This window comes from Mustela putorius, unplaced genomic scaffold, assembly GCF_011764305.1.
Source record: "Mustela putorius furo isolate JIRA1106 unplaced genomic scaffold, ASM1176430v1.1 tig00000430_pilon_pilon_pilon, whole genome shotgun sequence".
Classification (NCBI taxonomy): domain Eukaryota; kingdom Metazoa; phylum Chordata; class Mammalia; order Carnivora; family Mustelidae; genus Mustela; species Mustela putorius.
Genome location: NW_025421377.1, coordinates 4,536,757 through 4,564,538, shown reverse-complemented (window position 1 = coordinate 4,564,538; position 27,782 = coordinate 4,536,757). Strand labels below are relative to the sequence as shown.

Below are 27,782 nucleotides of genomic sequence, written 5' to 3'. Positions count from 1 at the left end.
GGGATCTAATCCCTGTAAGAAACCCCTTACTCTCTACCATTCAGTACAGCAAGGTCCTGAAACCTAATGGAGGGAGAGAACCCCTGGCTAGACCCCACTGGCTCTGGTTCCCTGATGTCAGCTACATCCAGCACCTGAATGACCGAAGAGACACACAGCCAAATCACTCAGCTGACTCCTTCCTTCCTCAGGACCCAGAGAAAACAGATAATAAACACCCGCTGTCTTAAGTCACTGGGTCTTGGGATTTACAACAGTTAACTGGAACGCTGTTTCTAGTAGAACTGCAATGAGTAAGTGGAATTTAGATGAGACCAGTGTCATTTTCCATTCACCTGAACCAAAAACAAACATTAGGTCGATAATGAGAAAAGTATACCAAATTTTTATTCTTGGGGAATCTGCCGATTTTTCAAATATGACCACTGCTTAAAGGTGCTGAGCTATTTACTGTGTTTATTTATACACGTCACACTCATTATACTATTAAATATTCAGAAACAGATAACTTCATTTCCTGTCCCTATCAACACTGCTTACTTATAATTATACTTAAAAATAAATAGATTACAAACAATAAAACCATGAAACCAACAAAGATGCATGTTCCTTTATGTTTTATTCACCATAAACATTAATAAGTGAATACAGCAAACACTGGAGAAAGGCTTTTTAATAATTTCTGGATGTAAAGCTTAACACTGGAGAAAGGCTTTTTAATAATTTCTGGATGTAAAGCTTAACACTTAAAATTATGCTTGCTCCCCCCACCCACCCCAATTCAACATGCAGGTATGTATTTTCATATATGCTGATCCCAGAGCAGACAATCTCTTTACAGTTTCTTAAGAGAGTATCCTTACCCTGTAACTTAAACAATTTCACAAACTGTATGTGATTCTAGTATAATACCATCATTCAAACAGTTCTTCAAGAATACAGCCACACAACATTCACATTAAAATCTGTGTTTTTAAACATCATTTTAATAAGCCAAACCACAAGAACCCAGGTTCTAGTTTTAAATGTGTTTATGAAGACTGCTGCTGGGCTCAAGGCATGCAGATTTTCATGACCACCTAGATGAAGCTGGATATTGAAACGCCTTCAGTAGGTCCAATGATGCAATTTTTCACTCATCCCAAGTATCTCCATATTTGTTTACTTTGACTAGGAAAAAAGCACAAATAATCGATGATTCCAAATATTAACAAGTGAAAGATACTATTTCAAGGCTGCTACTATGATGCAAATTACGTTTCGGTCTCACTTTCAATAAATGCGCATGAGAGAAAGGGGCTAGGTACACTTTTGTGAACTGAAGGTTGGACATAAATAATGATGCACTCTACCAAGAACTTTACATCAATATTTGATCCTCATAATAACCATCCCCATTCGAAGGGGGAGAAAACAGATTAGTAACTTGCCCAAGGTACAAACCTAATAAAGCAAACAGAGCCAAAATCTGCACAAAGGTCTACTTAGGTCCAAAGCGTGGACACCTTCACAACTTTACCATACTAAGTGTGGTATATACTACAGCACATACAAAAAAATTACCACGAAATAAAAAATAATAACAAACACTTGAATTTTGTTTTCCACAAAAAAACAGAGTAACAAATGATCACGTCTTCACGCTGTGGTTAATTCATTCCTCTCCCCCATGAACTGCAATACTATATACAAGAAGGAAATGGTTTCCAATATTCCTGTATTTTACATGAAACTACATTTTGTAATAAGCTCCTTTGTCTTCTCTACTCTTTTGCTCTCAGCCTCCCTTCTACATAGCCTTCCTCTGTGGACGACGACGCTTCAAAGACTCGAGTATTCATAACCACGTAAAGCAGCCATTCTCAAAGTAGGGACGAGGGACCCCTCCCCCCAAGATTCTTTCAGTCAAACTACTGCGTTATTATTCTCAGATTACATACCTTTTCCCTATTTTGCCCCTTCCCCTGGCCTTCATTCCATCATGAGCACAAGGCAGGCTTCTAGAATTTATGATATATGGTGCTGTCACTGCTTGATGGCTAATTGATAATATGCTTGCCTTTTTGAAATTTCTGTCTTCGTTTCTAATTTAGGTAAATGTCAACAAACATAATCTACACAAACTAAGGTGAAAACTTTAAGTGATACTTTCTGACCAAGGGAAGCTACACTGTACTAACGTCAAATTTCCTGTCTAGATTCTAAAAAAGAACATTCTAAAAAAATCACCCAAACTATTTTGTAACTGTTTTTTTCTTGAAATTATATAGAGCACATGCCAAAAAATCCATTTTCTTCTTACAAAGAAAAGAATTATTCCACATTACTGTGTCATGTAACAGAGCTTCAGGGTTGTTCAGTCAAAACCACAAATGTCAAAATCCAGCAAATCCCAAAGATCTACCTTATTTCCTTTTGTAAACCTTTATTATTGAGGCCCGACCGAAACACTTCATATGCACTGATACATCAGTGCGTCCTATACTGTGCAGACATACAATAGAAAAGATTACAAAAATGAGAGAAATGCTACTGCCTGCCCTCATGGAGCTTACAGTCTAAATCCTCAAATTCAGAAAAAAGTACCAGTAAGTCTTTACATATTACAAAATAATGGCCACTGAATGCAAAATGATTATGCTACAAGTTTTTTTCTAATGATAAACATTAACAGGTATTTTTTATTATAAATCTATTTTAAAGCTGGATTTTTTACAATAATATGACAGCAGTATTAACCATGATTATGAAAACAGAATTCTAAATGAAGCAACCACTAAACAGAAATAAAATTGGTTCTAAAAGAACAATCATAATAAAAAATACTCAGAATTTTACTGTATTTTTGCATTCTTTGTGGCATAGGGCTCTCAAGAAGCTATCAAGGATCTCTTCTTTCCTTCTTTTTTTTTTAAAGTAATAAATAGAAAACCTTAATGACACTCTAAAATTCTTCAAAAATGTCATAAAATTCTACACTGATAAAGGTACAAATCCCTGTTCAAAATGTCTTCTTCCATTAGGAGTAAACTTATTTCAGAAAATTTATTTTGGCTAATGTACAGCTGCTCCAGAAGGAATGAAAACAAGCTATGATTTTTAAATTTAAAATTAATTATAGAGCAAAAGTACTACTGAAAAAAAAGGTCAAACTCTTTCAAAAGTGCCCTAAAAGGTGGTTTATGATGCATATAACTTCTATTTCAATTTCACAAAACATGTAAGAAAATCAATTTCATTATTCGATCATGATTCTGTCATTCTGCTTGAAGTGGCATTACAGCCTGTTATAAATTTCAGGCAACCAGATCTGGTTTTATGCATTCGATGCATCATTTAAAAAACACTTATTAAGGGGCGCCTGGGTGGCTCAGTGGGTTAAAGCCTCTGCCTTCGGCTCAGGTCATGATCCCAGGGTACTGGGATTGAGCCCCACGTCGGGCTCTCTGCTCAGCGGGGAGCCTGCTTCCCCCTCTCTCTCTGCCTGCCTCTCTGCCTACTTGTGATTTCTGTCAAAAAAATAAATAAAATCTTTAAAAAAAAAAAAAAACCACTTATTAAGTCCCAAGGTGATTTCTGATAAGAGAAAACATTCATAAGGATTTAGAATTTCTACAGCATATTAAAACTAGTCTTACTGTCTTAATTCATACCACTATTTGGACCTTATTATTTTTTAACACAAAATGGTCTTTGGAACAACTTAGAAAAGGAAGACTAATAACTGTGACAGAACTATACTTTTTAAAAAAAAAAGTTATTTTTGTTAATTGCGTGCGGAATTAAATCACGTATTAGTATCATTAATATTTTTAACTAATGCTGCAGTTCCCAAGCCTAAAGAGTAAAGTGATTCAGACTAAACTATCATACCTTCTTTTTTTGGCATTCTTTCCTGTATAGGCCTGACTGAGGGGTCAGTCTTATGTGTTAAAGTTACTTCATATGACTCTCTGTTCTTAGTCCTTAATTCCTCATATGTAATATTTTTTTTCTTAGGACTTTCTTCAGGGTAGGGATCAGGTCCTAAAACAACAAACAGTTAATAAATGGTGATAAAAGGATTTGAATAAACCCAAAGCAACTAAATTTTCTAAATGCTTCTTACCTACAATAAAAACAGAATAAAGTAAAATAGTCAAATTATTACCACCATTCCAAAGGTACTATGTTTTCCGCAAGATAATTACAAAACAAAAACCTTCTTACACTTTTAAGCTTTTATTTCTAAAGTTTAAAATCCACATAAAAAAATTAAAAAGTAACCATGGCCAGAAGAATGGATATCATAATATATACCAGTTCAATTTATTCTCACTAAAATACTACTGTTTTAAACTGGAAAATTATTTGCACTGTTTGTACAATTAAAATTATACAAAAAATTTATCCTACTAGTGACAATTAAAATTTGACAATGCATATAATTTACTTAGTAATATTTTACATAGTTGAACATTCCTATAACCATAATCTATACATGAACAGCTATTTTTTTAAAAATGCTATCTTTATATTTAAACAAAAACACTTGGAAATAGCTCTTGAAAAGTATAAAACATAGTCTTTGATCACAATATGTGTCATTTTTACTCAGGTCTAATGAAGCAATACTGTGGCAGAAAAAAGTGGCAATGATCATTTTGGCCAGGGAAACAGCATCTATTCTTTCTCTCTCCCAAAAAAAGTCAAGGTGGCAACGTATATATATCATCAAAGAGTTAAATACTGATGTAAAAATAGGGGAGTGGTTACTCTTACTATTAGATGACAGGAGCAAATATTAAACATAGTTTACAGAATGTATAACCAGCAAAAAAAATCATATAAACATTTTAAAAGAAATGAACTAATGCTAACATAACATCAAGTCAACAGCTAATTAACTTACAAAGTCTTACACACCACTCCAGAAGTAATTTTCAAAAAGGTTCTCACATACAAATTGGACATATCATTTTATTAATATAATCATTAATTAAAATAATTTTTTAAAAAGCAGTTTCTTGTAAGTGGTATTTTGGAACTCTGCAGTAAGGTCCCAGTGAATAATCAGAATTTTCAAATCAACATAACTACACTTTAAATGTTTTCAAGCATAACCTTTTATTTTGCTACAAGTATACTGCACTGATACAAAGCAAAAGGCTTTAAATATTAATCTAGATATTATACCATTCTTGAAAACTAAATTTTTGCTAAAAAAGAATATAAAGAAAAATATTATAACCTTATACTGGGTTTAAAAAGCACCTGTATTTCACCATTAATGAGTAATTATTAAACTCCTTGCCCTTTACCATAATGATATTTTTAAGATTCTGAAGGAGACAGTGTGCACTAGATTACTAGTTAGGAACTACAAGTTCTTATTCTCACATTGCCAGCAATCAGTGAATGTCCTTGGGCAAATCACTAAACTTCTTTGAATCTTGGTTTTCTCAGTTGTGAAATACAGATATTTAACTAGATGATCTATCTCTTAAGTTCCTTCCAGGTCTAAAAGTTTTTCTCACTGAAAAGAAAATACTTGTTTGTTCTAAAATTCTGTGACAAATAATGGAAACATAGATCAGAAGATTAAGGAGAATTTCTTCCACTTACAAAGCCCAATGAAAATATTCTGCCATTGTACAGGGAACATGATTTACTACTTTGGGAAGGTTATGAAGAGCTGGAAGGAATAAAATATAAAACAGCAATGATCTGAATCTGACCGTAATAAACTATCTATGATAAGTCTAACAGCAACGAAAGAGTGCTTTCTACTTTGAAAGATTAGTAACTCTATCAACTCCTAGTACAAGCAAGCAGAATCAAATAGGGCAAAGAGGACTTTAACAAGAGGGGAGAACGTCCTGGCAAGGGAAGACAGCAGCGGGGGCAAAGCAGAGGCGGCTACAACTGGCCCATGTGGAGAGTGGTCAGAGTGGCAAACTCGATTTAGAGAAGGGACTGAGAAAGCAGAGCAATGGATGGATAGACAGCTACTCTCAAGGACATAAAATATATTAAAATATGGGCCTTGCTGCAGTCTGTGGGCAGATACCAAAAGGTTTTTATGTCTGTCTGCTTTTATTTGGAAAAGGAATTGTACAACACAGTATGGAATTTTCTAGTGCCAATGGAAGGAAAGATGGAAGTCATTACAAGGGAAGAAGTGATACATGGCTAGAACACGAGTAGAATGGATTTGAACTTGAGAGACTAGGAAAATGAGAGCTGCAATGAGAAGTAACAGCTGCCTGTGAAGATAAATCCTCACCATTCTCTCCTAACTTGCCCACCTCCTTCTCTCTGACTAAGAGGTCTTTGTTTTCAAGCCCTGGCGGGGGAGAATCAAGGCTCCTCAATACCTTTCATCCACTTAAGAATGTCTTTAATTACTTTAACTTCCATTCTCTCCTGTTTCTTCTCTTCCAAAATGTTAATACTTACTGTCCCCACCCCAACCTGCTCTTAAGCAACGCTGTCCAATACCACTTTCTGTAATGATGAAAATGTTCTGTAGCTACCCATTCCAAGGGAGCAGCCACTAGCACACGTGGCTACTGAACAACTAAAATGCTACAAAGCAACTGAGGAATTGAATTTTCAATCTGATTTAATTTTAATTAAGTTAAATGGCCACATATATTTAGTGGCTACTTTATGTTCTAACCTACCTGGAAGCCCTTCTACAACTTCTGCAACATTACTTGACCTATACTCAACTTCTCCCTTCCCACCGTTTCCCCTCCCTCCCTTTAGCCTACGCAGAGATCCAAATTTCTATCCCAAGCAGCGAAAGTGTTCCTTTAATCTTCTTTGTTCCTCATAGTTACTGGCTTACGGTATTTGCATTAAAGCAAATGTTTTCAAAGAATAATCTATCCGTAATCCCTTATCTAAAACTTGGTAGTCAGAAATGTTTCAGAATTCAGTTTCTCAGATTTTAGAAAGATATCATAGTATATAGCTTGTTAATGTGTCACTTAACCATAGAGTCAGATGTTTGAAAGCAGCAACGCATAATCCCAAACATTAATATTTTATACAACAAAATTCAAGACACATCATATTAAGATAAAGATGATATGGTCAGGGTTTGAAATGACTTAAGTTAGATTTCATCACCAGTTTAATTATAAAAAAAGCTTTGTAGGGGTGGCTGACTGGCTCAGTCGGAAGAGCATGTGACGCTTGATCTTGGGGTCATGAGGTCTAGCCACATATCAGGAAAATAAATAATAAAAAAAATTAAAAATAAAGCTTTGTGGTTTTCAAAGTTTTCTGGATTTTAGGATTTTTAGATAAGGAACTGCAAAACCTGTACTTCCTGATTCTTCACTTTTCACCGCAAATTAGATTGAAACAAAACAAAAGGAAGTGAACATCTGTTAAGAGCCTATGACGTGGCAGTCTCATTTCATCTCATTCCCGAAGTTCTTTAAGAGGGATTATCGCTCCATTCCAGAGATCAAGGAACTGAAGGGATCACAAAGTTACTTGCCTAAAGTCCCACTAGCAAATTTCAATCATTCAAATCCAGGCCTTAATCCAAATTTGATGTTGTTTCACTTACATTCTGCGATCTTCAAAGCTAGCATTTACACAAACTTCACAAAGCATTTTCACATGGATTTTCTCACTTAACAAGAGTTCTGTAAGGCAGGTAATTATTGTTTTTCTCACATTACAGACAAAGAAGATGAAAGCCTTTAAGACCAGCCTAACAACTGTAACCTCTCCGAAGCCTCCCTGTGGCCCAATTTACCACTTCTTTGCAATAATCACTAAACTTTGTTAGTATTTTTGATTAGTGGGACATACTGGTAATTTTTCCTTATATTTCTATATCTTCTAACAGTCTGAGAGTTTCTCAAGAACAAGAACCAGGTCTTACTCATCTATACTTCTTTCATGCCTAGTTGAGTGCCTGATACCTACTGGATATCAAAAAATGTTGAATGAATGAACAATCAGAAGAACAAACATGATGAGTTTAGGCTGATGGTGGAACATACAGGTGATATCCAGCAGAAAAGGTCATCAAATAAAGTTTATACATACGTTGGACCATATAATGCTGAAACTCATTTCAAGAGAAGTTTCTACCTTGGGCAACATGATCAGTAATACCAGTGGGAGTAGATTCATTCATAGAAGCACTGAATGGAATTGGCTCATAATGAGGAAGCATCTCTTTTTCTATGTTGTCTGCTGCTGGAGACGTCACAAAGGATGAATGACCACTCAAATTTGAGTCATATTTTGACTTCTGAGAATAGTGCCTGTAAATCATATTGTATAAGAAATACAAATTATTGCCTATATCCTAAAAAAAAAAAATGTGTTTAAGTATAAAGCTACTTATCTTACTTTCTAAGAAATTATGTAATTTTTACACGGTTATCTATAACAGTAAAATGAAGTCTGTTTCTCTCTGCCACAAAAACCTTACAAATAAGTTTTGACCCATTTATACAATATACAACTTAAAAACACCACTCTTAATACAGAAGAGAAATGTATATCCAATTTTCTAATTCCCAAGCTTCAGAGACCATTCTTAAAAAAAAATATTTGAGAGAGAAAGAATGTGCGTGAGCGGGTGGAAGGAGGGGCAGAGGGCCGAAGAAAATCTCAAGCAGACTCCCCACTAAGATGGGCTCTAACGTAGGGCTCAATTTCATGACCCTAGATCATGACTTGAGCTGAAATCAAGAATCAGGTGCTTATCCAACTCTGTCACCCAGGCACCCCACTTTAGAGATCATTTTAATGTGTTTAAAGTCCTTGGAGGGGTGCCTAAGTGGCTCGTTCAGTTAACCACCTGACTCAGGTCACCATCTCAGTCAAGGTCATGGAATTGAGCCCCATGCTTGAGACTTTTTCCCCCTCCCTCTCCTTCTCCTCTGTACCTAGGCCCGCTCACTGGCACATGCTGCTCGCTCTCTCTCCAAAATAATAAATAAATCTTAAAAAAAAAAAAAGTCCTTGGAAAGAAAAAAGTATTTAAATTTAGAAAATATATCCAGTTCCACATTAAGGGAAGTTACTTCCACAGCTAGCAGGCCATAAACACTATTTTGTTACAGCAGATATATAAGTAATACTAGCTTTCATAGGGTTTACCATTTATAACAATTTAGGTATTACATCTACTTAATTACATTATCCAGATGGACAGATTCATTCATTTATACTTATGTAATTGAAACAAAACTTTGGAGAACATACTTAAAATAATTTCCCTAATTTAAACAGAAGGATTAAGAAGTTGAAAGTTTAAGGGAGCACCTGAGTGGCTCAGTGGGTTAAAACCTCTGCCTTCGGCTCAGGTCATGATCCCAGGGTCCTGGGATTGAGCCCCGCCATCCGGCTCTCTGCTCAGCAGGGAGCCTGCTTCTCCCTCTCTCTCTGCCTGCCTCTCTGCCTACCTGTGATCTATCTCTCTCTGTGTCAAATAAATAAATAAATAAATCTTAAAAAAAAAAAAAAAAAAGAAGTTGAAATTTAAGAAATGGGATGATAAAATCTGGGAAATCAAAAGAAAAGTCCAAAATTTAGTAAACAAAGGTATTTGCCAAATTAAAATCCTTTACTTCGTATAAGCACTCCTAACGGGCTGCAGCTCTATATTTAAAACAAAGACTGGGGGGGGGTGCCTGGATGGCTCAGTCAGTTAAGCATCTGTCTTCAGTTCAGGTCATGATCCCAGGGTCTTGGGATCAAGCCCCATGTCAGGCTCCCTGTTCAGCTGGGAGCCTACTTCTACCTCTCTCCATAGCCAGCCCATGCTCTCTCTCTCTCAAGTAAATAAATAAAATCTTAAAAATGAATACATAAATAAAAATAAAACAAAGGTAAGGGTGTCTGGCTTGCTCAGCTGGATAGAACATGGTGGCTCTTGATCTTGGGATCCTGAGTTCAAGCCCCAAGTTATGTGAAGAATTTATTCAAATAAGTAACTACAAATAAATAAAAATGAAACAAAGGTAGACATGTTTTACTACCCTTTTTAAAACAAAATAGCTTTAGCTTGCTGCAAACAGCAAGTTCCCAATAGTCCTTCAGCTTACAAACTGTTTCATGCCCTGAATTATGGCAGTAACCAGTTACAATTTTTTTAGCTAAAATTAAAAACCTTCAATAAAAATTAGAATTTGGCCTACCCAGATGGTGAAGATCGCCGTGCCTGTCCTGAGCGTAAAGCTTCTCCAAGAGGGGAATTCTCAAGATTTCTGAACTTCTCTTGGCAAGTTTTCACGTAAGAAAGCTTTCCAGCAAAGTATCCCATGATACAAGCAACTTATTTGTAAAAACAAACAAAAAAATGTAACTCAATTTGCCCATTTAAATAAAAATCTTTCCTAAAAAAACACTTTTTAAAGAAATGTGATCTTAAATAGGTCTTGACATGGGAAAACTGAGATCACATTAGATCAGATTCAGAGTACACAGAAAGATTCTGTAGACATAGATCACTTTCACAAAAGGAATAATCCAAAATAAAACTGCTCCAAGATATATAAATTCCACTTTACTCATTATTAATATAATCAGCAAAGATGTGATATAGGAATTAAGAGTTCTAGTCTACTCATAAGGATTTCAGGCCATTTCTTTTCCTGTAAGATGGGAATCATACTATTTGTCCAGCTAATTTTGTAAGACTGTTTTTAAAACTAGGTGCAACAAATTCCTTAAAGTAATAAATTATGAAGTGTACCTAAATGTTACTGTTGCCTTGTGTGTTTATTTACAATATGTAAGTGAGGCTAATCTGGAAAGATTCATAAAAGGTCTCAGGTGCTCTTTTTTAAAGCAATTTAGCTTCTTTCCTATAATCATACTATAACATTAGATAAATTATGCTTATTTACATCTTAAAATGTAAAGAGATTTTTAAAAGTTAGACTTAATTTTAAAAGACAATCTATTTCCGCACAGCTGGACAATTTTCTTTCCTCCAAAGAATTTATTTTAAAATACTATATAGTTTTACAAATTATTTAAAAGTAGCAATTTTATTACATTATAAAAGAAAAAAAATTCTCTTTCAAATAACTTGTAATTCTTAATGCTAACAGTAAAATGCCCAAGTAGTTGACTAGTCCATTTAATGAAAAGCTTAAATAAGCTGGTCAAAACAAATATCAAAACAAATAACCAAATAACAGTTATGAATTAGACAAAATAAAACATTTGGTAAAAACTAATTTTACTCAGGCAAGAAAGCTAAGAAAATGAGTGTTGCCCATACTTACATATAAGTTTAGGGATGGAACCATATTTGGGATGACTTGAAAGGATTCCTAAAGATAAAAGAACAGATATTTCTGAGTCATATTAACTGTTAGAGATAGACACATTTAGATAAGATAATTAAGATGTCTTATCTTTTATTAAAATAAAATAGGCATATATGCCAAGTTTATGCTAAAAGTATGTAAGAAAATGACAGAAATTATGATTTAAAAAATGCAAGAAAACTATTTTCTCTGAGCCATACTCTAATCTCTTCTAATGTGAGCAAGTAGTAAAAAGTTTAGCAATATAAAGATGCATCTATTACTCAGCAGCCTTGGGCAACCCACAAAGATAAAAGGAAAAATCAGGGCAGACTATCTTTAAGTATTATTACCTGACTATATTAGCTCTTTCCATCACCTCAGAGAAGTCTAAAAGCTACAGCTATTTAAAAAAGAGAACCAGGGGCACCTCGGTGGCTCAGTGGGTTAAAGCCTCTGCCTTTTGGCTCAGGTCATGATCCCAGGGTCCTGGGATCGAGCCCCACATCGGTCTCTCTGCTCAGCAGGAGCCTGCATCCCTCCCCCTCTCTGCCTGCCTGTCTGCCTACTTATGATCTCTGTCAAATAAATAAAATCTTTAAAAATAAATAAATAAAAATAAAAAAGAGAACCAAGTAAATTCAACATCAACAGAAATATGAAGACATCAAAGATCCAGGAGCAATCTAATGAATAATGTGAAGGATTTGTGCACTGGAAAGTACGAAACTCACGGAGAGAAATGAAAGCTAAGTAGAGAAATAATACATTCGTGTCCATAAAGGGAAGACTGCAAATACTGCCAGTATGACGACTGTCCATAAAGTCATCTATAAATTCAATCCAGTCCCAATTAAAAATCAAAGTGTTCCTAAAAGTTGAAAAACTTATTCTGAAAATCATGTGGAAATACAAAGAGCTGAGAACCAAGGCAATACTGAAAAACAACAGAAGTGAAAAACTGAGTACCAAATACAGAGATCTACAATAAAGTTACAGTAGCTACGACTGTTGTAAGTGCCAGAACAGATAAACCCATCAAAAACCAGAAGAGTCAAGAAACAGATCCATACATGGTCACTTATGACAAAGGCAACAGTGCAGGCAGTGAACAAAGACAGTTCTTTCAAAATATAGTGAGCAGTCACCTCCATATCCCTAAGGAGGAAAAATGTACCTTTACCCTACACCTCACACAATATAAGTGTACCTCAGAAATACTGCAGGTTCGGTTCAAGAGCACCACAATAAAGGGAGAATCACAATAAAATAAGTTCAATGCATTTTTTTGTTTCCCAGTGCATACAGAAGTTTATGCTGTCCTGTATTAAACATGCAATAATACTGTCTAAAAAAATGTATATAAATATTTTACTGCTAAGAAATTCTGAGCTGTTGTAATCACTGATCACCATTACAAATATATAAGGGGAACATCTCCTGTGAGAATTGCCAAAATGTGACAGAGACACAAAATGAACAAATGCTGTTGAAAAAATGGCACCAATGAGACTTCTTCAAAGCAGAGTCGCCATAAACCTTAGATTTGTAAAAACCACAGTATCTGCGAAGCTCAATAAAACAAAGCACAGTAAAACAAAATGTGCCTATATTCAAAAACAATTCCTGGGGCACCTGGGTGGCTCAGTTATCGTCTGCCTTCAGCTCGGGTCACCATCCCAGTGTTCTGGGATAGAGACCCATAATGGGCTCCATGCTCAGTGCAGAGCCTACTTCTACCTCTCCAGCTCCCCCGAGCTTGTGTTCCCTATCTCTCTCTGACATAAATAAATAAAATCTTCAGAAAACAAAAAAACAAAATGATTCCAAATGACTTGAAAATTTAAGTATGAAAGAAAAAATAAAGCTCATAGAAAAAAGCGTTAGAGATTCCTCATGTCTGTTATTAGGCAAAGGTGTTGAGCGCATAAAGCCTTCATCATAAAAAACATGGTAAATTATTTTACATACTAAGAACTACAGTTAATCAGGGGAAAAAATAATCACAAGACATACATCTGACAAAAAATTCACTTCTAGAATATACAGAAAACCTCACAAAATCAACAGAAAAAGACAATCCAATGAAAAATGAACAGACCTGAACAGACACTTCGCTAAAAAAGAACATATTCAAGTGAGCTATAAACAAAAGAAAAGGTCCCCAACTTCATTAGTCATTAGGAAGATACAACTTAAAACCATAATCAGTCTTAACTATTCACTCACCACAATGGCTAAAATTCAAAGGACACGAAAAGAGGAAGTGACAGCGATAATGTGACACAAACAGAACTCTACTAATAAATTGGTGTGAGTGTACAATGGTCCAAACAATTTAGAAAGTCCGGCAGTATCCACCACAGCTGAAAATATACCTAATCTATGACCCAACAAAACGACTACCAAAAGGTACCGTATTCATAGCAGAACCATTTGTAATAGTCAAAACTGGAAATTACCGGGGCGCCTGGGTGGCTCAGTGGGTTAAGCCGCTGCCTTCGGCTCAGGTCATGATCTCAGCGTCCTGGGATCAAGTCCTGCATGGGGCTCTCTGCTCAGCAGGGAGCCTGCTTGCCTCTCTCTCTCTCTCTGCCTGCCTCTCTGTCTACTTGTAATCTCTGTCAAATAAATAAATAAAATCTTAAAAAAAAAAAAACTGGAAATTACCCAATTGCCAATGTACAACAGAATGGATACACTGCTGTGGTGTATTTACACAGCAGAAAACTATACGGCAACCAGAATATATAATCTACAATTACATGCAACAATGTGGATGAATCTAGTATGTGTTAGAAAAACCAGCTCTCCAAATAAAAAGCTGATTTGGAATGTCGGTTGATTTCCATGGAGAAAATACTTGCACCATGACCAATTTCAAGCTATCAATGATTTCAACACTGGCTTGCCAAGCTGTTGAAAATTTAACAATCAGCTTTCTGGAAGTGGTACAAGCCAGCTCTAGTATACCACTGGATGAATCCAATAACTCTGAAGGAAGATATACAGAGGAATTCTTAATTGTAGGATTTCATGTGTATGAAATACGAACTAAGTTATGCTATTAGCTTCAGGTACACAACCGACATGAGAAAAAGGAAGATAGTATCGATACCTACCTTCATTCAAAACTGTTCCTTCATTCTGTCTCCAAATAGTTAGAGACCACTTACAACACACAGACATTACCTACTAGAAAGTAGGAATAGAACAGTAAACAAGATGTTCTCTCTTGCTCTCAGAGTTTTTACAGTTTTGCCCTCTGATCAGTGCCAGAGATAGCCTGTTTCCTAAGAGGAAGTAGCAAGAATAGAGGCAAATAGACTTGTTGACGGCTAATTCAATACCCTTGGCAACAGATGGCTGCATTAATTATGCTGGCGGGGCAGATGGAGGTAGACAGTTTATGGAGATATTTAAGAGCTGGACTAGAATGAACACTCATTGGGCAAGGCAAATAAGAGGCAGAGGTTAAGGATAACGCCTTAGTTTCCTAGATGAAGAGTCCACCATTCAGACATGGGGACAATAGAGAAACTGGTTTGGAGGCAAATGAACTCAGTTTGGGATTAAATAAGTCACTGTGAAGAGTCTGTAAGAAGGGCCATTCATGTGAACATATGCAAAATACGGTTCTGGAGCAGAGATGTAGGTGAGGGAGAATCACGGGGATTTAGAGCAATAGAGGGTCCTAAAGCCCACATTAGCATTCCTGTAATAGTTTACACAGACTGAAGACTGAAAGGCAAAGCAGAACTCTGAAGAACACAAGTGGAGGATGAAAACCCACATTAAAATATTAAGTACTGGCAGTTCTTGAATTTTTGTCTGTTGGTATTATCTGCCAAAAACAGTGTATAGTTAGTACATATTAGACACTCAGAACACATGAAAACATAGAGGAGTTTCCAGTGGCAGAAGAAAAACCAGAATGTGCTTTCACAGAAGTCAGGTGAAAAGAACCATTCCAGAGATTGGTTAAAGTCGTATAATCATCAGGAACAAAAACTGCCCATCGAATTTAGGCAACAAGGAAGCTGTCCTCGTAATATTCTGAAGTGTTGGTAAATGTCAGAACATATGCATAATCTTTTCACACAGATTGTAATGGGTTAAAAGAAGTAAAAATTGGGGGCACCTAGGTGGCTCAGTTGTTAACTGTCTGCCTTCGGCTTAGGTTATGATCGCAGGGTCCTGGGATGGAGCCCGAGCCCCACATCGGGCTCCCTGCTCAGCAGGAAGCCTGCTTCTCCTACTCTCGATCCCCTGCTTATGTTCCCTCTCTCACTATCTTTCTCTCTGTCAAATAAATCAATAAAATCTTAAAAAAAAAAAAAAAAAAGAAGAAGAAGAAAAAAGTGAAGTGCTCATTTGTGAAGTTTGACTTCAAATGCAAGACAGCTGGGAACAGTTGGAAAGGGATATGAGGGAAGATCTTTCTTTTTTATGTTCTCAAGTTACAACAGACCTGGGCATGTTTAAATGTTCTGGGGGAAAAAAAATTGACAGAGAACAAGTAGTGATAGAGCAGCTAAGACTATGCTGAGTATGACATAACACACTGTGGATGAAAGCACATACAAAATGCTAGGCATTCTGATTAAAGGCAAAATGTCTTGGTGGATTCTGAATTCCTTTTCTAAAGTCTTCCCAATTTCTTTTTTTTTTTTTTTTTTGGAGACTGACTTTATTAGGACACTGCATCCAAAACAAATCCTCAATACAACTTAACAATAACAAAATCCCTTAATCCTGGAAAATAGTTATATGAATAGCACATCAATGTATTTTTTATATTTTTATTCCAAATTATCAAAACCCTAGAAGTAACAACTCTGACAAAGTTATTGTATTATACAATAAACATTAATCCATAAATTAGGTTAATCATTTTCAGCAATTCTTTCCAAAAAATGGAGGGGCACCTGGGTGGCTCAGTTAGTTAAGTGTCCGACTCTTGGTTTCCATTCAGGTCATGATCTCAGGGTCATGAGATCAAAACCCACGTGGAGCTCAATGCTGGGTGTGGAACCTGCTTAAGATTCTCTCTTCCTCCCTCCCTCTGTCCCTCCTCTCCACTCACAGCATGCACAAACTCTCTCTAAAATAAATAAATAAAATCTTTTAAAAATAAAATAAAAATTAAAAATGGATTATTGAATTCTACTGTAAAGGCTCCAGGCTCAGACCTTACAGACAATTACAATCCTCTGGAAAAATGTCGTTGATCATGGTATGACTTTTGCAAATGAAATCACAGAGGCATAAAGTGCCACTGATGACAAGTCAAATCATCACCAAATGGTGACTAAAAATCCAGGAAGATTTTAGCTGTAAGAAAAATCTGCCTCCTCAGTTAGAAGTTCTAACATTTTCAGTGGGATTCACCCTATCCAAGAACAGCTCTATCACGATATATCTGCAACTTATAAAAGAAATTTCTGCTTCAGTTGTGTGTGTAATTAGTTACGTAGGAGGAAGGCACTGTAATATTCACACCAAAAGAATCAGGGACAGAAAGTGGCCCCAACCCCCTTTCTATAAGATAAAACTCTGGTTTTAAAGAGCTAGAGAGCCACTAATCTTTAAACCAGTGCATTAAGAATTACCTGGAGCTTGTTAGAACAGATTCCTAGGCCCTACCTCAGAGATTCTGATTAAGGAGTTTTGGAACAGGGCCCATGAACTTGCATTTCTAATAAGATCCTAGGTAATAGTGATGGTGGCCTTCTTAGACCAGGTTTTTTCCTCTACCTCCCTGCAAACAGTCTGCAGGTTTTTAGTTACTTTCTTGCTCTTGTAGATTGTGAATGTTGCTACAGTGTCAGAGGACATCAAATTCTTAAGTCTATTTATGAGTCAGGGGTCCATGGAGACACAACTCTCCTAATGTTGGAGAAACATACCAATGATCATGTTTAATATGACATTATTATACTTTATCTAAAAATCAGGAAAACATAAAAACATAATGATATCCAAAATGCCAAATAAATCTGAAGTTTAAATATTTACCTTTACTAATTAATCCTTGAGTAATCAACATACTTGTTGCAGCCAAAGGCACAGCTAAAGGAAGAAAAAGAGCTTGTCAACATCAACAAAAAGAAAAGACTTAGATTATCTGAGATCACTAGGATAAATATGCATCAGTACATCTAGGAACATCTTTACAAGAGATTTTTCCAGGGCACAAAAATCTGGCTCAGCTGATTAAGCGTTTGCCTTCAGCTCAGGTCATGATCTCAGGGTCCTGGGATCAAGCCCCACATAGGGATCCTTGCTCAGTGGGAGTCTGCTTCTTCTTCTGTCCCTCCTCGCTGCTCAGGCGTTTTCTCTCTCTCAAATAAATAAAATCTTAAAAAAAAAAAAATAAGATTTTTCCATTTTTAAAAGCTGTATTTTAGGGGCACCTGGGTGGCTCAGATGGTTAATCATCTGCCTTTGGCTCAGGTCATGATCCCAGAGTCCTGGGGCTCCTGGGATAGAGCCCCATGTTGGGCTCCTGGCTCAGCAGGGAGTCTGTTTCTCCTTCTCCCTTGGCCTCAGCCTCTTCCCCTCCCCCTACTCATGCTCTCCCTCTCTCTCTGTATCTCTCGGTCTCAAATGAATAAATAAAATCTTTTAAAAAATAAAATAAAATAAGAGCTGTACTATATACAATCAGAAGAAATAATAAACTAAGAGCTGTATTATATACAATCCATAGAAATATAAGAAAAAATTTAAATTTAAGAAAATATTATAAATATTAAACAATGTAACTCAAGAACCATCTAGATTTGGCTTTAAAAGGGCCATTCATTAATATCACCAATAAAGACAACATTCTAAATAGGGACCAAAAGTCATTTCTGAATTAGAGTAAGAGGGAATTAATAAGAGGCAAGAAGTAGTATTACAATAAGAGCCACTACTGAATAAGTACTAAATTCCATGGCCCCTGCTAAATGCCTTATATACGTTTTCTCATTTACTTTTAACGTATCTCTAGAGTTATTTTTTTTTAATTACTGCCCTTTTAAAGGTAAGAAAATTGAAACTCAGAGATGTTAAGGTTAAGTAATTTGCTCAAAGCCATACAGCTACTTCAATGGCAATTCCAGATTCTAACTGTCTGATATCGTTATCTCAAGCTTTTAAGTTCTGTAGTACACTGTATGAACCAAAACACAAGAAATACTTGTCGACAATTACACGGTGACGGGGGCAAGAATACACAAGAATACATTTTAAATACTATAGTTTTTTCTTCTAAACCAGTGTATTCCTCAAAACTAAGTGAAAATATTACATAATGCAACACTGTGTCAACTACATTTAATTTTTAAAAATCTACATATGTACGCATATTAACCCAGACTGAAAAATCCAAAGCTCTCCATCATAATCTCCAAAAAGCTCATAATTAAATATCACTGTTTTTTCCACCAGCACTGTCCAAAAGAATTTTCTGTGATGATGGCAGTAGTCTGTATCCGTGTTTTCCCATTAGGTAGTAGGCAGAAAAGATTTAAAATAGGAACCCTGAGACTGCCATCCTTAAAAAGACCTCCTTACAATGTCCTTGCCTGATGTGGGAACGTGGCTAGTAAATAGTTCTGTACAAGTGATAAAAAACTTGACCTGAGTAAGTGGCTCACTGTGCCTAAACTGCTTATACAAATATAGCTTATGCTGAACACCTGCTTTCCTTCTGAGAATCTGGAATTTTGGTACTTGCTAGGTTGAGCTCATGGGACCAGCCCTCTGTTATTGTAAAAACCCCGGGCACTGAGTCTTTTTTACTGAGCGTCCTTGGTGGGTAACACTTCACTCACATTATCACAACTCAGCTGGAGAAAATTATCACGCCCACTGGTGTGTGACTCTACTAGCAGAGTCCTAGAAGTCTTGCTTGGTCTACCTGGTCTTCTTTGGACTTGAACCCACACTCCTTTCCTTTTGCTGATTTTACTTCGTATCTTTTCTGCTATAAAGTATTTCAAATTTAACTAGCCACATGTGGCTGCCACACTAGAGAGCATAGTTTCAGACCAGGGGTTGGGAAATGTTCTATAAAGACCCAGATGGTAAATATTATAGGTTTCACAGGCCACAGGTCTGTCTCATCTACTCAACTGCCAATTATAACCAAATGCATTGAGCAATAATAAACAAATGAACATATGGATGCAAAAATATAAATGTAATGTGATTTTCACATGTAACAAGATATTGTAACTCTTGATTTTTGTCAACCATCTAAAAATAAAAATGTAGAAACTATTCTTACCTCATGGCCATACAATAACAGATTTGGCCCTTAGGCTATAGTTTGCTCAACTTTGGTCTATACCCCATGAGCACTCAAAAACTAAGGTAATTTAAGACCTCTGAACTATTAGAGATCTCATGATTGAAATCCATTAATTTTGGACTAGGGCATTAGCTCTGTCCAAACACAATCTGCAGAAATCCTAAGGTTTAAATCCTTTGTCTACTACTTACGAATGGATTTTACTTTTGCTAGAAAAATACGTTCTTTAAGGTTGGTTGGTTAAGATACTTAATGAATTATCGTTTAATGGCTTTTTGGCGGACAGGTCTCTTTCCATTACAGCGTCAGTAAAATTTGTTATCATTTTCCCCCTTCAGCTTGACTCAAGGATGGCAACATGAAGCACTGAAGAATCACACAAGGATAAAACGTACTGAGTCAGCTGGCCATCTCACTTTGTCCTTAGGCCAAGATGGTATAATACAGAGAGTAACAGTTTGGTTAAAATTCTAGTACTAGTTCTGCCATTCACTACTACCTCTTTATATAAATTTCTTAACTTCTTTTCGTGCTATAATGGATAACGGATTAGAACTAACATCTGGTCTCATGTATTTTGTCACCGTAAAAGAGAATGGTAAAACCAAAACAGACTTCAGAGATTATCCAATCTTTATCTTAACCAGAGTAAACTGATAATTGGAAAAAGTAAGTCATGTGCTCAAAAGCAACAAAGACAGGGGCACCTGGGTGGCTCCGCCGGCTAAGTGACTGCCTTTGACTGCTTTGGCTCATGACCCCAGGTGCTGGCATGGAATCCCATGTCAGGCTCCCTGCTCAGCGGGGAGTCTGCTTCTTCCTCTCCCTCTTCCCACAACTTCTGCTCACTCTCTTTTGCTCTGCTCGCTCTCAAATAAAATCTTTTAAAAAAGGAAAAAAGCAACACAGGTGGATAGTTTATGGTAGAGCTGGGTCTAAAACCCAGGTTTCCTGACCGCCAGGTCCACAGCCTTTTCCACTGCAGTATGACTCCTATCTCAAAGTCTGTTTTAAAATGTTTCTTTATGCAAACCAGTACTACTGCTGACCAGAAGCTTTTTTGCACTATGACCCCTGACCCCAGTCCTGACCGTATCCAATATGAGGACCCTAAAATTCCTAAACTCTTCTCCTCTTACAGTAACAAAATGCTAATCTAAATTTGTAACTGTGTTCAACTGAAACATTTATTTTGTAAAATCACGGTAGCACAAATAGCCAAATACAGACAGTTTAACACTTACAAAATAAATTGAGTCAATCCTCATAATAATCCTATGAAATCAGTTATTATCCCCATGTAGATTAGGAAACTGAGGTATACAGGCATCAGGTGCTTGTCCAAAATATGAAAGCTAAATGATGGATGGAGCTGGGATCTGGATCCAGACAGGCACCAAAGTCTACACTCCTCAATCAGTATACTATCTCATTAGGAAACCGACAGTACAGCACGGCACCTGGCTTTCTCAGTTAGTGGAGTATGCAACTCCTGATCTTGAGGTTGTGGGTTTGAGCCTCACACTGGGTGTAGAAATTACTTAAAAATAAAATTTAAAAAAAAAAAAGAGAGAGAGAGAGAGGGAGAAGAAAAGAAAGAGAACCAATAGTACACATGTGTATTATCCACAAAATCTATAAATGATGCATAAAACCGGTATAATTCATATACTTTTTCACTAATTCCCGAAGTTGAGAACTGTTATATGTAATACACATTAAACTACCCTTTATGTAATAGATTCCTTCATTACCTCTACGTATGGGCACAGATATAACCAGTTTGTGGTTAGTGCATAAGACGACAATTTTAAGGGCCCTGGAAATAAGATCCCCTCATAGTTGTATTTTAAAATTAAGTAGATTAAAGTAGAAATAAACAAGTTACCATAAAGAGAATGAACCTAGATCAAACCTAATTTTAAACCAAGAGGACTATATTTAACAGATCTTAAAAAATGTGTAAAAATTACCCTAGGAAGTACTTTTTCTACTCATTCCTACTTCCACCACGCCTTTTTTAAAAATCAATGGACATAAAATGATACTCTCCAAAGTAACATGGATTCCATAAATTCATTGATATAAAGTTAACATCACATACTGCATATTTAACATATATAAACATGCATATCCTTATACAAAGACACAAATATTAATGTATAAAATTTCCTAATACATGACTAATAGTTCTCCTGATAACCTTATGTTGAACTGTCTATTGTCCATGGTTACAGCCAAGGTTCTGTGTTTTCCATGCTTGATGTTACTGCAACATGCAACACCTAGCCTATCTGCTTTAAAAAGTAACCATTACATACTCATGTCGTAGTATAAGCTATTCAGTAATTTCCCCATAATCGATATGGTATGTAACTAACAAGCTGAAATACAACTAATGAGGTATGCTTCCCAACTTGTGATTAATCTGGTTTGTTAAAACATTTTATTTTTAAGTAATCTCTACATACAACGTCAAGCTCGAACTCACAACCCCAAGATCAACAGTCACATGCTCTACCAGATGAACCAGCCAGGCCCCCACGATTCATCTGTTTGATACACAGAATTACTGAGGTTCCCACTGTTCATATACTTCACGTCCTACTTTTAATAGGCATACACGAGTACTCTACCTACTGATCGCTACTCTTCCACACTTCTAGCGTAATGCTGTTACAGCTATTTAGAAAGTTAAACCTATAAAGCAAGTAGCTTAAATTTACCAGCCAGCAATTAATCCGGACACCACAGTATCTACATGGCCATGAGCCCAACATTACAATGATCCCAAATCCCTATCCACCAGACTTGTTTTCTTAATTGTGTCAAAAGTAGACTTGAAAATAGACCATTGTATCTATCTACTCTAGGCAACCCACAAAGACAAAATATCTGTTGCCAGAGTACAACTGACTTCCCTGAGAAATTATTGCCTATGGGCCATGAAAACATTTTACAGGTCCCTGATCCACGACGACTGCGGATCTAAAAGAATTGTTCTCACCCGCAGATGTGATCCTCATCTAATTCTTACTCGGGTTCTTTCTAGCTTGAAAGCTCTGAAAGTCTCTGAATATCTGAACTGAAGATAAAATGCACAAGCTTATATGAAACTCCTATTTTCTTTTCAGTCTCTGTTGATTATTTTACCACCACCTGTTGCCTTACACAGGGGTGCTACCCAAACTTCTGCCTACCATTCCTACATATTAACCACATGAGAGATATTGTGCTTTTATTCCTACACTTACTAATCATTACTTTATAATTTAATGATTACTCATTATTTATTAATTATTCCTACACTTAACTCCTTGAATTCACCAATACAACTATATCTCCAACCCTAATTTCTCACATACACCTTTGCTCTCTAGGTGCTTACAAATCTTCTATAATCATATGCTGCACCAGGAAAGACTGTCCAAACGAGATTCCTCCTTCAAACAGTAACTCCTACGGACTAAATATCTTTTAATCTGTAATGTCATTGTTAGTCTCCTAAGATGGGTATCTTGAAGTTAATACCGTTATAGTCAGTTTATTTTAAAATCCTGTTATCTATCCTTTAAAAGAGATGCCATCCCATCTTCTGTAGTCCAAATGACACTACACTCCATGACACCTCAATGACTGCATGCCTGAGGTACTGCCAAAAGCTCGTAAGACTTCATAAAGTGTTACCTCTTATCCTTCTAAGCCATCCTGCACACTGCTACCTCATCTCCCTTTTAAAAATCTGCAAACCAATCCCTTGGGCACAGAACCGAAAATATGTAATGAATCAAATCTTCAACTTTTTGGTATTGCGTTCATTTACCACCCCCAACAAAAGACCCCATTCCAATCAATTCAGCCTCAAGGCTCCAGTTCAGATGAAGTTACCATAGATTCTGCCTTTGCTCACTTTTCCTTTATCTAAATGTTCTTCTACCCCCATTCTACTTTATTTAATTCAAGTCCTATTAGTTGTTGAGTCTCATTTGTTTGATAAGGACTTTTTTAGTTAAATCAACTCCAATTAATTTATCCCTTTTAAAAATTCCTACTGCCATTATGTATTTAATCTTTCTCCATGTGTTTCATGTGTTAGCTTTGTCTCAATTACAACAAAAAATCTACTTCAGGACAGACTAGGTCTCATAAAACTTATCTACCAAGCACTGAAACCGTAAACACCAGGCCAACTGATAAAAATGTAAATCATTCTTTAATTATTTAAGTCGCCCCTTCCCTTTCTAAAATTCCACTGTTTTTTTATAGAATCACTTTATCTGAGGGGCACCTGGGTGGCTCAGTTGGTTAAGCATCTGCTTCAGCTCAGGTCATGATCCCAGAGTCCTGGGATCAAGCCCCACAGCACCCTACCTCAGGTTCCCCATTCTGGAGTCAATCTGCTTTTCCCTTTCCCTCTCCCCCTGCTCGTTCACACATTCTCTCTCTCTCTCTCTCTCTCAAAAATAAATAAAATCTTAAAAATATATATATAATATGAAAGGACTGCAGTGATCAGATGAAGCAACTTCAGGACTCTGTTCAAAAATAAGATTCTAGGGGCGCCTGGGTGGCTCAGTGGGTTAAGCCGCTGCCTTCGGCTCAGGTCATGATCTCGGGGTCCTGGGATCGAGTCCCGCATCAGGCTCTCTGCCTAGCAGGGAGCCTGCTTCCTCCTCTCTCTCTCTCTGCCTGCCTCTCTGCCTACTTGTAATCTCTCTCTGTCAAATAAATAAAATCTTTAAAAAAAAAAAAAAGATTCTATTTTATGCTGCTTTCAACAATGTCTGTATTTAAAAAATAAAATCTTCATGTATGAAGTCTCTAGTTGTAAATGAGGACCCAGGAGCATAACAGTATTTCACAATATAAAGTGGACACTAACTAGGTTTTATAATAGTCAGAAATCTAAGAGTTAAAATCACACACTTCTGTCTCAGACAGACTTGGCTTCAAGTCCAGACATTATGACTCATAGCTCATTTAACATCTCTAAATTTCAATTTCTTCATTTTTAAGGTGAGAGTAGTAGTTATCAATCTAATTGGGTGGTTTTTATATAATCCACATACACTCAGTAAATGCTAGTTGTTACTGTTACCAACAAAATTAACTCATGGTCTTGAATAAAGTTCTACAAATTATTACTTTAAATATGTACAATTTGTTTCCCTTAATCGATCTTTTTTAGCAGTAACCATACTACACCAAAAGTGTGCCAATTTTTTCTATACGAAGTCACAATAATTTTGGATACTAAAGGTGAAATTTTGTTGATTAGAAAACTTACATCTGAACCAGAAGCTTTCATCGTTGCACTCTGCGAAGACTCTTCTTTCTTCCTCTGTTGGAATGTAATCAGCCCCTATGTCTTTTTACCAAGGAAAATTGGCAAACATTAAAATGCCCATGGAAAAGCTAAGCCTAAAAATTTAATTCAATCTCAACATTAACAAAACACATCCAATTTTTTTAAATGAAACAAATGCCTCATAAACTTTTTTTAAAATTTAAATTCAACTTATTTAGTTTCAGGGGTAGAATTTAGTGATTCATCAGCTGCATGTAACACCCAGTGCTCATTCCATTAAGTGTCCTCCTTAATGTCCATCACCCACATACCCCATCTCTCCACCCACCTCCCCTCCAGCAACCCTCAGATTGCTCCCTACAGTTAAGAGTCTCTAAACAGGGACGCCTGGGTGGTTCAGTTGGTTAAGCAGCTGCCTTCGGCTCAGGTCATGATCCCAGTGTCCTGGGATCGAGTCCCACATCAGGCTCCTTGCTCAGCAGGGAGCCTGCTTCTCCCTCTGCCTCTGCCTGCCATTCTGTCTGCCTGTGCTTGCTCTTTCTCCCTCTCTCTCTCTGACAAATAAAATCTTAAAAAAAAAAAAAAAAAAGAGTCTCTAAACAACGGGCTTATAAACTTGAAGCAAACTGACTTCAAAGAGAAGTCAGTGCTACTATTAGTCAGGACTGACTACATAATGTGCTGGTCCAGTGCAAAATGAAAATTTGGAACCATTTACTCAAATTATTAAGAATTTCAAGATGGGGGTGCCTGCGTGGCAAAGCCAATTAAGTGTCCTGACTCTTGGTTTTGGCTCAGGTCATGAAGTCAGGATCCTGGGATCTAGCCCCATGTCAAGCTCCACACTCAACAGGAAGTCGGCTTGGGCTTCTCACTCCCTTTTCCCCTCCCACCATGCACACCCGCATGCGTGCTCTCTCTCTCTCTCTCTAAAATAAATCCTAAAAAAAAAAAAAAAAGAATTCCAAGATGGCAACAGATCATTAGAGTGAATCCCTGTCCCATTGCACAGGTCACACACCCCCTAAACCAGGCCAGTTGCTGCTACTCAAGGCAGTGAGTTTTTATACATAAAAAGGGCTTCTAATTATAAATATTTAATTGATAGTTACGGGGAATTGGTCTTGGAACTTCTGCATTCGACTCTTGAAAATCAGCTCTCCCATTCATTTTTCCTGCATCAAAAACATTTCAGCATTAGAAATCATTCAACAGACCAAACTCAAGTAAGACACAGCATAGTAAAATCACCAGTCTACAGGCCAAACAAGCAACAAATACTTACTAGACACTACTACATCTGAAGTACCTGACATAATAAAAAGTGACCTAAATAAAAATGTAACCGACCTATTAACTTACTTGGATCTGATTACCCATCTTAGGTCCCTTAACTGAAAAAGAATAGGTCCTTTTTAATTATCAACAGATTATGTCAAATTAAGATATAAAATGGTACCAAAGAAATACACATCTCTCTCCTCCTGAAGCTTGGTGATGTCACACTACCTATCTTGTTGTCCTTTCACAAATATATGCACAAAGATTACGATGATTTCCCAAATTAGAAGAAGAAACACCTCAAAATTCATTTCTGGGCTTCCATCTTTTTTTAAAAAATGAAATAATCATCAGGAAACCCACAACCTCCTCCACAAAGCACTACTCCACAGAAACTGAATAACAAAGACGTCATATTCTTCTCCCTGTCGTTAAAGCTAACAGCAAATTCTGCATCCTCCAAACTTTCCTCGCTCTCTAGAGACTCAGAATGTATGATTTCAAAATGCAAAATTTCAAGAACATACGTTATTTACTTATTTTTTTTTAACCCCGTAACTCAGGATTTAAGAGACCAACAGACTGGATAACTGCGTATTTTACAGAATGTTCACACAGGACCATGATAATTCCCATCTTAAAAGCCATTTACACAAAAACGAGAAATGGCATACACGGTGGGAATAGCAACCGAGGCTATTTCACTCAATAAAGCATCACTGAGGGCCCACTGTAGGCCAATCCCTTGCACAGGAAAAAGAAACAGAAAGGGTAAAATGAACTCCTGGACGGATGGAGCTTGCTAAACAGACTACCTATGAAACGTTATTTTCCGCAACAGCATCCTACTTAGAAACCCTAGCGACAGGGCTGACAACGCCCCTTCAACAACACAATTTTAACCTCTTAATGCTACAAAAAAAAAAGGCTGAATCCCGCACTGCACAGCCACAACCCCCGCGTCTCCCACCTGCAACACCCCGGGACACACATCAGTCACCACGAAATCACCCCCTCGCCTCCCCCAGGCACCCGCACTCGGGAGCCCGAGAGCCAGCGGGCGACCTGCCCACTCTCGCAGGCGGGAAAATGGCGGAAGGTGCAGGGTAGCGGCTGGCCGCTCGGAGGCGGTGAGTGGCCAGGTGGGGGGCGGAATGGAGGCTCATTGCGTCACCTCACCCACCTCCGGACCACAGCGGCGATCGCGCGGCGAGCCGAGGCGATCGGGGGCAGAAGGCCTCGAGGGGACCCGAGAGGGCTCAAGGAGGAAGAAGAGCCCGCGGAAACCCTCAGGCGCGCGGCACCGCAGCAGAGTTGGGGGTGGGGAGCAGCCAGCCACTCTGCCTCCAAGAAGTCACCCAAATACGGGCTCAAAATGACCGCGACCCGGAAGCAATGGCCACCTGTGGGCGGAAATGGCGTCAAGACCTCCCTGCGGAACCCAAACGCTCTCAGCCTCGGACTGGAAGGCAGCGCCCGCGTCTGTCGGCCCCGCCCTCCTCTGCCCGCCCCTCCTCCCTTTTCCCCCGGGCCGCGGCGCTCGCGAGCTGCACTGCGGCTGCGCGTGCCCCTCTGCGGGTGCGGACCCCGCCCCGCCCCCTCCTTGAGGTCCAGG

The 27,782-nt window shown here is 37.4% G+C and overlaps 1 protein-coding gene across 4 annotated transcripts; it reads right to left on the bottom strand.

Annotated features, from left to right (window-relative positions):
* Positions 1–600: 600 nt before the first annotated feature.
* On the bottom strand, positions 601–27,583 carry OCIAD1 (OCIA domain containing 1). 4 transcript variants are annotated; one of them, XM_004764935.3, is made up of 9 exons: positions 27,351–27,583; positions 25,999–26,061; positions 24,866–24,946; positions 17,295–17,348; positions 11,253–11,300; positions 10,158–10,293; positions 8,098–8,273; positions 3,874–4,026; positions 601–1,170 (listed from the first exon to the last, which is right to left on the bottom strand). In XM_004764935.3, the coding sequence occupies exons 2-9, from the start codon at positions 26,054–26,056 to the stop codon at positions 1,133–1,135; spliced, it is 744 nt and encodes a 247-aa protein (XP_004764992.1). In that variant the 5' UTR covers positions 26,057–26,061; positions 27,351–27,583; the 3' UTR covers positions 601–1,132. The 4 variants fall into 4 exon arrangements, with proteins under 4 accessions (XP_004764992.1, XP_004764993.1, XP_004764994.1 ...); XM_004764936.3 differs by lacking the exon at positions 27,351–27,583 and adding an exon at positions 27,138–27,298; XM_004764937.3 differs by lacking the exon at positions 3,874–4,026.
* Between the last annotated feature and the right edge of the window lie 199 nt (positions 27,584–27,782).